The 14,420-nt window shown below is 43.2% G+C and overlaps 2 protein-coding genes across 2 annotated transcripts in view; both read left to right on the top strand.

Annotated features, from left to right (window-relative positions):
• RADIL (Ras association and DIL domains) overlaps positions 1–14,420 on the top strand; it is an 87,016-nt gene that overhangs the window by 25,589 nt on the left and 47,007 nt on the right. The gene's annotated exons all lie outside the window — the stretch shown is intronic.
• PAPOLB (poly(A) polymerase beta (testis specific)) lies at positions 799–3,536 on the top strand. Its single transcript, XM_011956976.1, has one exon. The coding sequence runs from the start codon at positions 1,045–1,047 to the stop codon at positions 2,956–2,958; it is 1,914 nt and encodes a 637-aa protein (XP_011812366.1). The 5' UTR covers positions 799–1,044; the 3' UTR covers positions 2,959–3,536.

The following is a 14,420-nucleotide window of genomic DNA, read 5'->3' as shown; positions in this document are numbered from 1 at the left end:
ACCTCCACCTCCCAGGTTCAAGCAATTCTCCTGCCTCAGCCTCCTGAGTAGCTGGGATTACAGGCATGCAGCACCACACCTGGCTAATTTTGTATTTTTAGTAGAGACAGGGTTTCTCCATGTTGAGGCTGGTCTCGAACTCCTGACCTCAGGTGATCCGCCAGCCTTGGCCTCCCAAAGTGCTGGGATTACAGTAGTGAGCCACCGCGCCCGGCCTGGGTAAGATTATTAAAGAGAAATCTATGCCTGGACACACAGTGGTGGGATCAGACAGGGCACTAGGGACAGAGACTTTTACAGCTGCCATAAGAAAAGGCAGACGAGTAGCAGTTCATGCAGCTGTGGAATTCTCAATGAGAACCAGAGGACAGCAGAATCATGCCTTTAAAGCATGGCCAGAATACAAATGTTGACCTCGAAATGCTGCCCCAGCTAAACCAACGTCCAGCAACGGCCCAAGAAACAAGACAGAAACTGCTTTCCACCAACGGGTTCCCACTGTGAAGGGGTCTTTGGACTTCCAAAGGGTGCACGCTAGGGTGAAGTGGGCAGAGGGTGCCCCCAGAAAAGATGCACATCTGAGATGTCAGGGGACTTGGGGAGCAAAGAATTAGATGGGTAAAGTTGGGCAAACGTAAAATAGTGGTAATAAAGGGTTGAGTGTGGCCGGTTATAGACAACCTCAGCCCTGTCCACCCCCATGTAGACCCCCCCGCGCAGCGGGAGGGGGCCCTCGGCCCAGAAAGCCATGGCTCCCGTGAGCCCTCGCGCTGGCGGCCGGTGCCGGCCGGTGCGCAGGCGCCCACGGGTGTACGGTAGGTTCTGGAACGCTGCCGCTGAGGAGTCTGGCGCCATGTTGGCACTGCGGGGAAGGCGGAGAAGCTCCTGAAGCGGTGGGCGCGCAGCGGGAGCGGGAGTGGGAGTGGGGTCGGACCAGGGCAGCTAGAAGCCCAGCCCTTCCCGCCTCAGAGGATCATGACCCGGGCGGCGGCCACGAAGGTCGCGGTGGTGGGGGACGTGCCCTGGAGGGGCGGGCGCTGAAAGATGATGCCGTTTCCGGTGACAACGCAGGGACCACCACAGCAGGCACCGCCACCGAAGTGCTACGGCATCTCCTCGCCTATCAGCCTAGCGGTCCCCAAGGAGACGGACTGCCTTCTCACCCAGAGGCTAATAGAAACCCTCAGGCCCTTCGGGGTCTTCGAAGAGGAAGAGGAACTGCAGCGCAGGATTTTAGTTTTGGAAAAATTAAATAATCTGGTAAAGGAATGGATACGCGAAATCAGTGAAAGCAAGAGCCTTCCCCAGTCTGTAATTGAAAACGTTGGCGGAAAGATTTTTACGTTTGGCTCTTACAGATTAGGAGTACATACGAAAGGTGCAGATATTGACGCCTTGTGCGTTGCACCAAGGCACGTGGATCGAAGCGACTTTTTCACCTCATTCTATGTTAAACTGAAACTACAGGAGGAAGTAAAAGATTTAAGGGCTGTTGAGGAGGCATTTGTGCCAGTTATCAAACTGTGTTTTGATGGGATAGAGATTGATATTTTATTTGCAAGATTAGCACTACAGACTATTCCAGAAGATTTGGACCTAAGAGATGACAGTCTGCTTAAAAATTTAGACATTAGATGCATAAGAAGCCTTAACGGTTGCCGGGTAACCGATGAAATTTTACATCTAGTGCCAAATATTGACAACTTCAGGTTGACTCTAAGAGCCATCAAACTGTGGGCCAAGTGCCACAATATCTATTCCAATATATTAGGTTTCCTCGGAGGTGTTTCCTGGGCCATGCTAGTAGCAAGAACTTGTCAGCTTTATCCAAATGCAGTAGCGTCAACTCTCGTGCGGAAATTCTTCTTGGTATTTTCGGAATGGGAATGGCCAAACCCAGTGTTACTGAAAGAGCCTGAAGAACGGAATCTTAATTTGCCTGTATGGGACCCAAGAGTAAATCCCAGTGATAGGTACCATCTTATGCCCATCATCACACCAGCATACCCACAGCAGAACTCCACATACAACGTGTCTGTTTCAACCAGGATGGTCATGATTGAGGAGTTTAAACAGGGACTTGCTATCACACACGAGATTTTGCTGAGTAAGGCTGAGTGGTCCAAACTCTTTGAAGCTCCAAGCTTCTTTCAGAAGTACAAGCATTATATTGTACTTCTGGCAAGTGCACCAACAGAAAAACAGCATTTAGAATGGGTGGGCTTGGTGGAATCAAAGATCCGAATCCTGGTTGGGAGCTTGGAGAAGAATGAATTTATTACACTGGCACATGTGAATCCACAGTCATTTCCAGCACCCAAAGAAAATCCTGATATGGAAGAACTTCGTACAATGTGGGTGATTGGGTTAGTGCTAAAAAAGCCAGAAAACTCTGAAATTCTCAGTATTGATCTCACCTATGATATCCAGTCTTTCACAGATACTGTTTATAGGCAAGCAATGAATAGTAAGATGTTTGAGATGGGTATGAAAATTACTGCAATGCATTTAAGAAGAAAGGAACTTCACCAGCTGCTGCCTCATCATGTGCTTCAGGACAAGAAAGCACACGCAACAGAAGGTAGAAGATTGACAGATCTGAACGACAGCAGCTTTGACTTGTCTGCAGGCTGTGAAAACAGCATGTCTGTGCCTTCATCTACTAGCACTATGAAGACAGGCCCATTGATTAGCAGTTCTCAGGGTAGAAATAGTCCTGCCCTGGCTGTAATGACAGCATCGATGGCTAACGTACAGGCTACTGAAATTTCCTTGCAACAGATGAATACCAGTGAAAGTTCAGGGGTTGCATTAAATGAAAGTATTCCTCACGCTGTCTCTCAGCCTGCCGTTTCTCCATCACCAAAGGCCATGGTCGCCAGAGTTGTTTCTTCGACATGTCTCATAAGCCATCCAGACCTTCAGGAAATGCAGCAACAAACATATCTAATCCTATAGTTGGAGTCTAGAGGATATTCTTGCCTCATAAAGAAGAAAGGACCAAGAAAAGCAAAACAGAAGAGGAGAAACTCAATACAAAGACAAGTACAACTCCATTAGAAAAATTCAGACAGCATCTTCTCTGTTGGCCTCTCAGGTAACATCAGTATAGATCTTTCCAGTATCCCCATTCTCCCTGCAAATCTAGTTCCTGTTATTGAGAATTCAGTAAAAAAGGTTGAATGGTTAAAAACAACGTCAAGTGTCCATGAACAATATCTGCCAACTCAACCTGTCGTCTTCAAATACTAAAGAATGAGAATGAAGGGCACAGGACTGGATATGACTTAAAATAGAGTGAGGCTTATTTGGTAACTTCCTTTACTGGGCCAGTCTTGATCAGAAGTCCACATTAGTATGTGACAGCTAGAGGTACTGTTATTAATGTGTCAGCAACAGTTACATTAATTATTTCAAAGGACTACTGCCCTTAAAAAAAACCTTTCAGCTATATTTGTACCCGTGACTGACATCTGGACTGGATTTATGTTTGATGATTTGTTGGGAAAATTTGCAATACAAACTGGTATCAGAATTCCTTACACTGATGATGCACTTTATATTTTCTATTAGAAAGTAGAACTAATTTTAGATTTTTCAAATTGGTGAATTTTATCTTTCCCTGAAGAGGTTTGTTCACTATTAACGTTAAAATTGGCTACCATTGTGCAGTGGTGTACTATACTTCAGAGAAAGCATAAAAGTACATCTAGCTCAGTCCCTATGAGGTAGTTGTAACCCTTTAAAATGAAATGTCAACTTTAAGGTGTGTATTTGACATCAAAACAATCATTAGTAGGTCTTTGGTTTTGATGGCACACTGTGGAGAAAGGACACACTGGTTTCATCCGTAGAACTGTTTGAGAGAGTAATCAGCGATCAAACATTTTCTTTGAGCTAACAAAGCTCCATGTTCTCTTTTCCTCAATCATTAGTCCTAAAACAAAAAAGCTTTTTGCCTCCCCCTCTTCTCTTTGCTTGTAAGGGCACAGTACGCTTATGTGTCATTTCACAAGAAAAACATAATAATAATCTCTAAACCATGATGTGAAACCGACAATCCTGTAGCCACATGGCACAAACACCAAATATTGGTTACAATGAAACACTACATTTTAGCAAAACTTTACTAAATGTAATGTCTCTGAGATATGTTTCTGATCTTGGATAACCATTTGATCGCTTCATATGAGAAGTTTTGTACATTCCACAGAAAACATCCTTATAGGAAAGTTAATTTCCAATTGCATACATAAGCAAAAAGGCATTTTCTTCAAGAATTTTAAGCACATTTTTATTTTTAAATGATTTATCAAAATTCATCTCTAAATTTTACGTGTAGAAACATAAAAAAGTAATTTCTAGCAAGCGCTTGACATCTTATTGGCTTTCTGCTCTTTTAGTCTACAAAAGATTAGCAGTACTTTAAGTTGAAAAAAAAAAAGATCCCTCATAATTAAGCAGCAGAGCATCTATGTTTAGGAAATATGAGGGGCAACAGATGTGAATGAATGAAAAGTTTAGTCTTTCTTAATCTAGACAGCAAACTTAACAGGCTTTCCAATTAGCCTTGCTTTAACCCCTCCTGTCCCTCCTCTGACTCTGCACTTTTCGTGTTAAACTGCAATTACTTAAACTCTTTTCTTGTCGGGCCGGGCGCGGTGGCTCAAGCCTGTAATCCCAGCACTTTGGGAGGCCGAGACGGGCGGATCACGAGGTCAGGAGATCGAGACCATCCTGGCTAACACGGTGAAACCCCGTCTCTACTAAAAAATACGAAAAACTAGCCGGGCGAGGTGGTGGGCGCCTGTAGTAGTCCCAGCTGCTGGGGAGGCTGAGCCAGGAGAATGGCGTAAACCCGGGAGGCGGACTTTGCAGTGAGCTGAGATCCGGCCACTGCACTCCAGCCTGGGCGACAGAGCCAGACTCCGTCTCAAAAAAAAAACTCTTTTCTTGTCTTTCTGGATTAATTTTCTAAAGTTGGAATATAGTCATGTCCTTTTAGGCTGTAGAGACTTTTCTTTCACCATTACCTTCTGATCTCCAGTATGGAGTATTTTTTTTTCTCACATCTTTGCCGTTTCACCACAATAATAAATCGGGTGCAGTGCGCACAGTATCTGAATTTCGCATGCCTATGGTGTGAGGTTGAAATGGCCAGGCAAAAATTTAGCCTGGTCGTTTTGTTGACACATTGGGAAAAAAATTAGTTTATTAAACATTACCTGTAACGGTATCTGTTTTACCAAGCTGGAACCTTGGAACTTTTTATTTCTAATTTTTATTACTTGAATGTCAGACCATTTTTCCTGTGAATGTACCTAGTGAGTGGAATTTGCTTTGTTCTATAGTATCTATACTCCTGGTATATTCAAGCACTGTTTTGAAAACAGATGACTTATTTCTCCATTAAAAATGCAATAAAAATAAATGGCAGACAAGCAGAGTGAAACGAAAATACTGGGCAGTAGTACGATTTAAATCTAAGATAGGAATTCAGATGTACTTACATTGTTCTGAAGGCGGGTAGAGACACTGATGAACTTTTCAACTTTACTCAGTCTAGAATGTAATAATGTTTAGGGAAACATGAAAAGGTTAAAATTTCAAATCGGTAAAGATAAAAAATGAAGTTAAGCCGAATTCAAAAGAAGGCAGGAAAAAGGAGAAAGCATACAAAAAAATAAGAGTAAAAAGAAAACACAATCTATGGTCATGGAAATGAAACCAAATATATCTGTCACTACAATAAATGGACCAGACTTCGTGTTTTAAAAAGGCAGAGACAGTCAGATTCCGTGGGAAAACCAAGTCCAACTGTATGCTGTTTTACTTAAGAGAGACACAAGCAAAATAAAAGGATGGGAAAAAAGCATGCTAATGAAAAGAAGCTGGTATAATAACAATATCATTCAAGTAGGTGTCAGAGCAAAAATAATTATTAAGGGCAAAAGGACCATGCATTAATGATAGAAGACCTATGGCATCAGGAACATTGAATAATTTAAAACTTGTCTGCACCTAATAAATCAGCCTCAACATAAAATAACAAAGATGAACAGAAATGGCTAAATATGTCATTATCGTAGAAGATTTCAAACTGGCCTTTCATTAACTGATATCAAGCAGATAAAAATAGAAGGGAAACAGTTTTTGAACACAGTCCAGCGTAGTGGCTAGTGGACTTTTTGCATTAAGGACCAGATAGTAAATATTTTCAGCTTTGTGAAGCCGTCCGGTCTCTGTCGCAGCTACTTAACTCTGCCTTTGTAGCGGGCAATCAGTCATAGACAATATGTAAACAGAAGGCCAGGGCTGGATTTGTCACCCATCCCCCTCAGCCATTGTTTGCCATCAATGATCTGGTAAACATTTGTTATAGAACCTTCCACCCCACAATTGGAAAATGCGTATTATTCTCAAGTATTGGGTGTGTACGAAAAATAACCTCATGCTATATCAAAAGTAAGATTTAACACATTTCAAAGTATCTGATTTATAGGACATGTTCTCTGACCACAGAACAGTAAGTTAAAAATTAAGTAACAAATAGCATAAAGAAGACACAAAAAAGCTCAAGTCATAAAAGAAGAGATTGGTACAATTAGGAAATTTTGTTCATCAGATAATGAACAGTGAAAAGTGAAAAACTGAAAAACAGGCCCTAAGCTGGGAGAAGGTTTTGTGATAATATAAAACTGACAAATGATTACTATCCAGAATATATTAAGGATGGCAAAGGAAAAAGTCTATTTTAAAGATCAACAGGCCGGGTGCAGTAGCTCATGCCTGTAATCCCAGCACTTTGGGAGGTCAAGGCGGGTGGATCGCTTGAGACCTGGAGTTCGAGACCAGCCTGGGCAACATGACAACATGACAAAAAGCCATCTCTGCTAAGAATACAAAAATTAGCTGGTCGTGGTGGCACGTACCTGTAGTCCCAGCGTGTACCTGTCAGTCCCAAGAGGCTGATGCAGGAGAATTTCTTGAACCCAGGAGATGAAGGTTGCAGTGAGCTGAGATCGCGCCACTGCACTCCAGCCTGGGTGATGGTGAAAGTCTGTCATTAAAAAAAAAAAAAAACTGGATGCAGTGGTACATGCTTGTAAACCCAGCGATTTGGGAGGCCAAGGCGAGCAGATCACTTGAGGCCAGGAGTTTGATTCCAGCCTGACCAATGCGGTGAAACTCCACTTTTTGTATTTTTGTCTACAAAAGATACAGAAATTCGCTGAGCATGGTAATGCGCACCTGTAATCCTAGCTGCTTGGGAAGCTGAGGCATGAGAATCGCGTGAACCCAGGAGACGGAGGTTGCAGTGAGCTGAGATCACGCCACTGCACTCCAGCCTGAGCGACAGAGCAAGACTCTGTCTCAAAAAATGAAAACAATAAAATCCCCAACAACCCAGCTTAAAAAAAATGGGCCAAAGAAATGCATAAGCATTTCACAGAAGAGGAACTAGGAACGGCCAATAAACGTGAAAATTTGCCCAATCTCAGTAATAAGAAGGAAAATACAATATAAGACCAGAGAGGTATTTCTTTTTTCTTTTTTTTTTTTTTAACAAAAATATAAAAGTCTAACAGTGTCTAGGTGTGGTGAGGATGAGGAGCAATGGAAACTCAAACACGGTGCCAGTGAGAACATGGTGCAAATTGTTTTGGCCCCTTTGGGAAGCAGCTTGGTCTTACCTAGCACAGTTGACGACAGGCCCACACTCTGCGTTCCAATTATTCTACTCGTAGGTCTTCACCCTTATGCTGTGGGACACTGATGTACTTCATCTTACTGATCCCCTTAGTCTTTGGGGTGACCAGCATCTGTGGGACCACAGCCGTGTCCAGAACCCTACACACCTTCTAGTTTACCTCCAGTGTGCCATTTAAATACCGTAATTTTCTCTGGTATTTCTCGTGGTGGTAGAAAAGTCAGAAAGCATTTGAAAATGAGTATGAGAGTGTTTATGTCAATGTTTTGTCGTAGCCTAAAGTTCCAAACAATCCACATATCCATCAATGAGGGAATGGCTGGATGATGGCATATTTGTGCAATAAATACCATAAAGTTGTGAAATTAAACCGTAGCTACCTGCGTCAATGTTAGCTGTGTCTCATCATGTTGGGGGGAAAAGCACATTGCAGAAAAATGCACAGAGCATGATACCATTTATATAAGGTTTCAAAATAAGCAAAGTAGAGCAGTATAATTTAGGGTTCCAAAAATGTGTGGTATAACTATAAATGAAAAAAGGCCATGTTAAACACGGAATCCAGGAAAGTGATTCCCTTTGGTAGGATGAGAGGTGGGGACAGGCAGGAAGATGTGCTTGGGAGGGTTGATGTGATTCTGGAACTAGTTCATTCTTTTTAGGTTGGGTGGTGGATGAAATGGTGTTCATTTTGTTGTTAGTCTAAGTTACAAATGCTTTCATATGTGTGAAATATAATTAAACAACCAATACCAAAGTGGTATCTTTTTGTTTTTGCTTGTTTGTTTTGAGACGGAGTCTCGCTCTGTCGTCCAGGCTGGAGTGCAGTGGCACGATCTTGGCTCACCGCAACCTCCGCCTCCCGGGTTCAAGCGATTCTCCTGCCTCAGCCTCCCAAGTAGCTAGAATTACCAGCACCCGCCTGGCTATGCCTGGCTAATTTTGTATTTTTAGTAAAGATGAGGTTTCTCCATGTTGGTCAGGCTGATCTCAAACTCCTGACCTCAGGTGATCCACACACCTCAGCCTCCCGAAGTGCTGGGATTACTTGAGGCAACACGCCCGGCCTACCCCCAGCGTCTTCAAGTCAGCAGTGGCATGTCGAATCTCCATCATTCTTTGAGTATTTGACTTCCTTTCTGCTTTTTAAAAAGTCCATGTGTTTAGGTGAGGCCCACCTGTATAATCTCCCTTTTGATGAACCCAAAGTGAACTGATGAATAAACTTATTTACATATCTGCAAAAATCTATTTTGCCATACAACAAAACATAATCATGAAATGACACAAACACTTCCCACTCACACTCAAGGTTGGAGGGCGGGTTATGCAAAGCAAGGGTCACTGGGGGTCATCTTAGATCTGGTTGCCACAGTCTGCCATCTGGCCTCCAGTAACCCATAGTTACACCCGCATGCAAAACACACTCACCCCATCTCAAGGTCCCCCAGTCTCATCCTATTACAGTATCAGTTCAAGTCTAAAATCTCATCATCTTAATCTAAATCAGGTGTGAATGGGGCTTCTGGGTATAATCCATTAAGTACCACTCTTGGGGCACTGTTTCTTTCCATCTGTGAACCTGTGACACTAAAGACACAAGTATCTGCCCCAACCCTCCCAACTTACAATGGTGGGACAGGCATAGGGTAACAGTCACTCTGGTTCAAAAGTGAGGGAAATGGACTGGGCACGGTGGCTCATGACTGTAATCCCAGCACTTTGGGAGGCTGAGGCGGGTGGATCACATGAGGTCAGGAGTTCGAGACCAACCTGGCCAACATGGTGAAACCCCATCTCTACCAAAAATGCAAAAATTAGCAGGGTGTGGTGGCACATGCCTGTAATCCCAGCCACTTGGGAGGCTAAGGCACAAGAACTACTTGAAAGGCGGAGATTGCAGTGAGCCAAGATCGTGCCACTGTACCCCAGCCTGGGCTACAAAGTGAGGCTCTGTCTTTAAAAAAAAGAAGGAGGAGGAGGAGGAGGAGAAGAAGAAGAGGAAGAGGAAGAGAGGGGAAATGATCACTCTTGTAATTCAAGCATTTTGGGATGCTATGGTGGGAGGATGGCTTGAGGCCAGGAATTCAAGACCAGTCTGGGCAACACAGCAAGACCCCCATCTCTACAAAAAATAAAAAATTAGTCAGGCATGGTGGCACACACTTGTGTTCCCAGCTACTCAGGAGGCTTAGATGAGAGGATTGCTTGAACCTAGGAGTCTGAGGTTGCAGTGAGCTATGAACGTGCCACTGCACTCCAGCCTGGGCAACAGAGCTAGACCCTGTCTCAATAAATACATAAATAAATAATAGGAGAAAATGGAAGGTAAAAAGGTGCCACTGGCCTGGCCCAAAGCATTTTTGAACTCTAGTGAGGCAAATTCCAGTCCAGTGGAAGTTCTTTTGTTCCATTCCAAAGCCTGGGGATAGTCTCTTAGCTCTGCCTTCTGTCCTGTTGGTGCCACCCTCTGGGATCTTGGCTTCCTCCTCTGAGTCATCTTTCCCTCTGCATGGACGGTAGCATGTTTATCAGCTACTTCCTGTCTGTAGCCACCCCCTTCATTTTTCAGTGTCTCTGTTCCTTTCAGTCTAGGCCAGCAGTGTTTCTGCTGGCATAATTTTCTGAAGAACTTGTGGGCTGGATGAGGATTTCACGGGAATTCACTCCATTAGACAGAAGCCACATCCATAAATGTCTCTGAGATAATCCCTTCTCTACTTTTAGCTTCCGGTGAGATGGTGGTGGAGGGACAGTGCTCTTGAACTTCCTTGAGGTGCTCTGTTTTGACTAAGAAAAATATATGAGAAACACCCTTACTCTACTGAGTCATTTATGTGACCAGGTGCCCTGACCTTTTGGTCCTCCTGGGTTTCAGCAAAGGGTTGTCCAGGCCCACATTTGGTTTTTCCTCTGGGCCTCCCATCAGAAGCCATTTCTGACTTTTGGCATCTCTTGTCATCTGGAGAGGCTGTGCATTTTCAAACTTGTCCAGTCCTGGTTCTTATTTTGCTGAACAGTTCTTCAATTTCTCTCTCTCCTGTTGCCTCTCACCATAAGCAGCAAGAAGAAACTAGGGGGCACCTTCTATACTCTGCTTGGAAACCTCCTTGGCCATCTCTTCAGGTTCAGCATTTGCAAATTCTGCTTTCCAACAACTGCAGGATGACAATTTCAGTGAGCTCCCTGCCCTCATATCACAAGAACCCTCCTTCCTCCAGTTTCCAGTAACATGCCTCTCACTTCCCTCTGAGCCTTTGCTGGCAGGCTTGTGAGCATCTAGGTTTCTGCTGTTTGCAGCAATTTTGCCTTTTTCTGAGGTGATTTAGGAAAGTTCTCACTTTATTCTGAGAAAGAAGCAATGTCTTTACTGTGCACATTTCCTAGTAGCCTGTTCAAGGTAATCTAGACTTTTTCCATCCTGCTTCTCAGAGTCCTTCCAGCCTCCACCTACTGTCTGATTACCAAAGCACCTTCACGTTTTAGGTATTTGTTACAGTAGCACCCACCCCATTTCCTGGCACTAAAATCTGAACTTTTCTTTCTTTTTTTTTTTTTTTTTGAGACGGAGTTTTGCTCTTGTCACCCAGGCAATGGCACGATCTCAGCTCACTGCAACCTCCGCCTCCCAGGTTCAAGCGATTCTCCTGCCTCAGCCACCGAAGTAGCTGGGATTACAGGTGTGTACCACCATGCCTGGCTACTTTTTTTTTGTATTTTTAGTAAAGACAGGGTTTCACCATGTTGGCAAGGCTGGTCTTGAACTCCTGACCTCAGATGATCCACCCGCCTTGGCCTCCCAAAGTGCTGGAATTCCAGGCGTGAGCCACCGCACTCGGCCCTGAACTTGTTTTCTATTGCTTGCAACTACAAGTGCAGCTTAAAACTATAGTATTTAACTTACATTTTCCACAAGTCAGGAGTCTGGGCATGGGGGAGCTAGACCTTCTGTCCAGGTCTCACACAGCTGCACTCAAGGTATCGGCTGGGCTGCATTCCTCTCTGGAGCTCAGGGACTTCTTTCAGACTCACAAAGTTGTTGGCAGAGTTCAATTCCTTGTGGTTTTAGGACTGAAGCCTCTGCATCTCTCCCCTCCTCTCTCACTGGCTTACAGCCGGGGACCACTCTCAGCTCCCAGTGACTGCTGTCAGGTTGCCCCCGTGATGCCCTGGAGAACTTCCGTGGCATCACACACTTCTCACACTTCATATCTCTCTGGCTTCTCTTCCGTGACCAGCTGGAGAGAACTCTGGGCTTTGAAGGAGCACACGTGATTAGGTTTGGCCCAACGAATAACCTCCATATCTCAAAGTCAGCTGATAGACAACCTTAATTATATCTGCAGAATCTCTTCTCCCATGCAGCATAATCACAGAGTGAGCCCAGAGGGCAGAAATCGTGGAGCCATCTTAGAATTCTGCCTGCCATAGTGACCTTCCGTGCTTTTTCTGTGCTTATATTATTCTGCAGGGTACTTCTTACATATGTATGTACATACCTACAGGGTTCTTTTTGTCAAAGTTTTTTTTTTTTTTTTTAATGGAATCATCTGTGTAGTGTGGGTAAAAGCAATGAAGAAAAAAATGAAAAGAAAAAAAGGGGAATCATATACTTAGTTTTCTGTATTTTTCATACCAGATCCTGTCTGAAAATTACATCGTGTGTTATACCTCCAATTCATTCATCTTAATGGTTATGGAATATTCCTTGATGTAGACGAAACACTATGTATTTGGGGATTGTTAGGAACAATTTTGCAACTTACCTTCCTACGTATACCATATTTCACCAAAGAAAAGATGTTATCAGTAGTAAGATCACCAGTGTTAACCAACATAAAAAATACGACAATTGAACTAAGACATAATTCTTATTATCTAGGATTTTTATTTTTGTACTTAAGCTATATCGTATCTAAAGATTTATTTCAACACAGATGTTGATCTGTATTCGTTTTGTGCGTACACAGAAAGGTATGCAGGAGTGAAATGAATTTAGAGTCTAAGTCTTTTCAAATCAGAGCCGTCCCTGTCCACACTCCCCACACAGTATCATTTTCTTTGTCCTCAAGCGGATTGGTGACGTGGCATCCCCTGCTGTCTCATCTCTAGTATGTTCTTCCAAGCCACTTGCGTATTCAGTCTGCAAGTTTGTTGCAGATAACAGCTGGAAGGTATGTTCATTCTTTGGATGGTCCTGAATTAACTGAAATGTTGCAGAATCTCGCCCCAGGCAACAACAACCAAGTTCTCGCCTCACAGCTGCAGCCTGGCTGACATTTCACAGAATACAGGATGTCTTCCAGTTCCAAAGATGTTAGAAGATAAACACGTGTGTTTAGGAGTTGATGGAATTGATCCTATGAACGTTCGTTCATTCATTCATTCATGTAGTAGAATGAGAACTATGTACACTTAAAAATTTTTACTTATTTTCACCAAAGTTATATATATATATATGCACAGTTAAAGCAATACTTTCTCATGACTAATTAAAAGCAAAACAGCAGTTCTCTGCCATAGCCGTTCCTTCTTCCCAGTTTTGAACTCCCCACAACCACTTTCAACTGTGAACTGTTTCTTTTTGGCTTTTAATTCCTTATCTGTTTTTTTTTTTGAGATGGAGTTTCCCTCTTGCTGCCCAGGCTGGAGTGCAATGGCACGATCTCGGCTCAACGCAACCTCTGCCTCCCAGGTTCAAACGATTCTCCTGCTTCAGTCTCCCGAGTAGCTGGGATTACAGGCATGTGCCACCATGCCCGGCTAATTTTGTATTTTCGGTAGAGATGAGGTTTCTCCACGTTGGTCAGGCTGGTCTCAAACTTCTGACCTCAGGTGATCTGCCCACCTCGGCCTCCCAAATTGCTGGGATTACAGGCCTGAGCCACCAGGCCCGGCCTAATTCCCTGTCTTTAAATAACAAATGTATCCTGCTATGTCTTGATTTTTAAAAATTTTAGACATTTTCTAGTGACTTCCTTCAATGGAAAATGAGAACTTAGGTCTTTTCACCACCCCCCCCTCCACATTTCCAATTCCTGTTGCCCAGTCTTCTCAATATAGTCATTTTTTATTTTTAGATTAATAATCAGGGTTTGCATTTTTATGATCATGTATAGCTTTTCACAACTAAAGATGGGTCCATTCAAAGATTGTTTATCCTTCCTGTCCAACTTTTTTCTTTATAGTTAATTATTGTCCTTCTTGCTTGTCCGTTCTTTTCCTTGGTACCTTTTATTATTTCCGCATTCCCTTAGCAGTCTTAATTGTCTTCTCTCTTTTAAGATGTTTAGATATATTTGATATCAATTTCAGCTTCTTGGAGCCGTCTTCCTTGTCTCTGTTGGATTATGATGTAAAGAAATGTATTTGCTGAGTTTTTTTTAAAGTTTTATTATAAGAGATATTTTTATACCATAAAATTTACCTGTTTTTAGTATACAATCGAATGAACTTTTAGTAAATTTACAAAGCTGTGTGATCATCATCACAGTCCAGTCTTAGCATTTTTTTTTTTCAGACAGGGTCTCACTCTGTCACCCAGGCTGGAGTGAGTAGCGGGATCTCAGCTCAGGAGATCGAGACCATCCTGGCTAACACGGTGAAACCCCGTCTCTACTAAAAAATACGAAAAATTAGCCGGGCGAGGTGGCGGGTGCCTGTAGTCCCAGCTACTCGGGAGGCTGAGGCAGGAGAATGGCGTGAACCC

Source organism: Colobus angolensis, unplaced genomic scaffold, assembly GCF_000951035.1.
Source record: "Colobus angolensis palliatus isolate OR3802 unplaced genomic scaffold, Cang.pa_1.0 Scaffold43, whole genome shotgun sequence".
NCBI lineage: Eukaryota > Metazoa > Chordata > Mammalia > Primates > Cercopithecidae > Colobus > Colobus angolensis.
Note: the sequence above shows the minus strand (reverse complement) of the source record. Positions and strands in the feature narration are given on the sequence as shown.

Bases quoted from the DNA above. Each gene is read 5' to 3' on its own strand.
- PAPOLB (XM_011956976.1), top strand. From the start codon at position 1,045: ATGATGCCGTTTCCGGTGACAACGCAGGGACCACCACAGCAGGCACCG.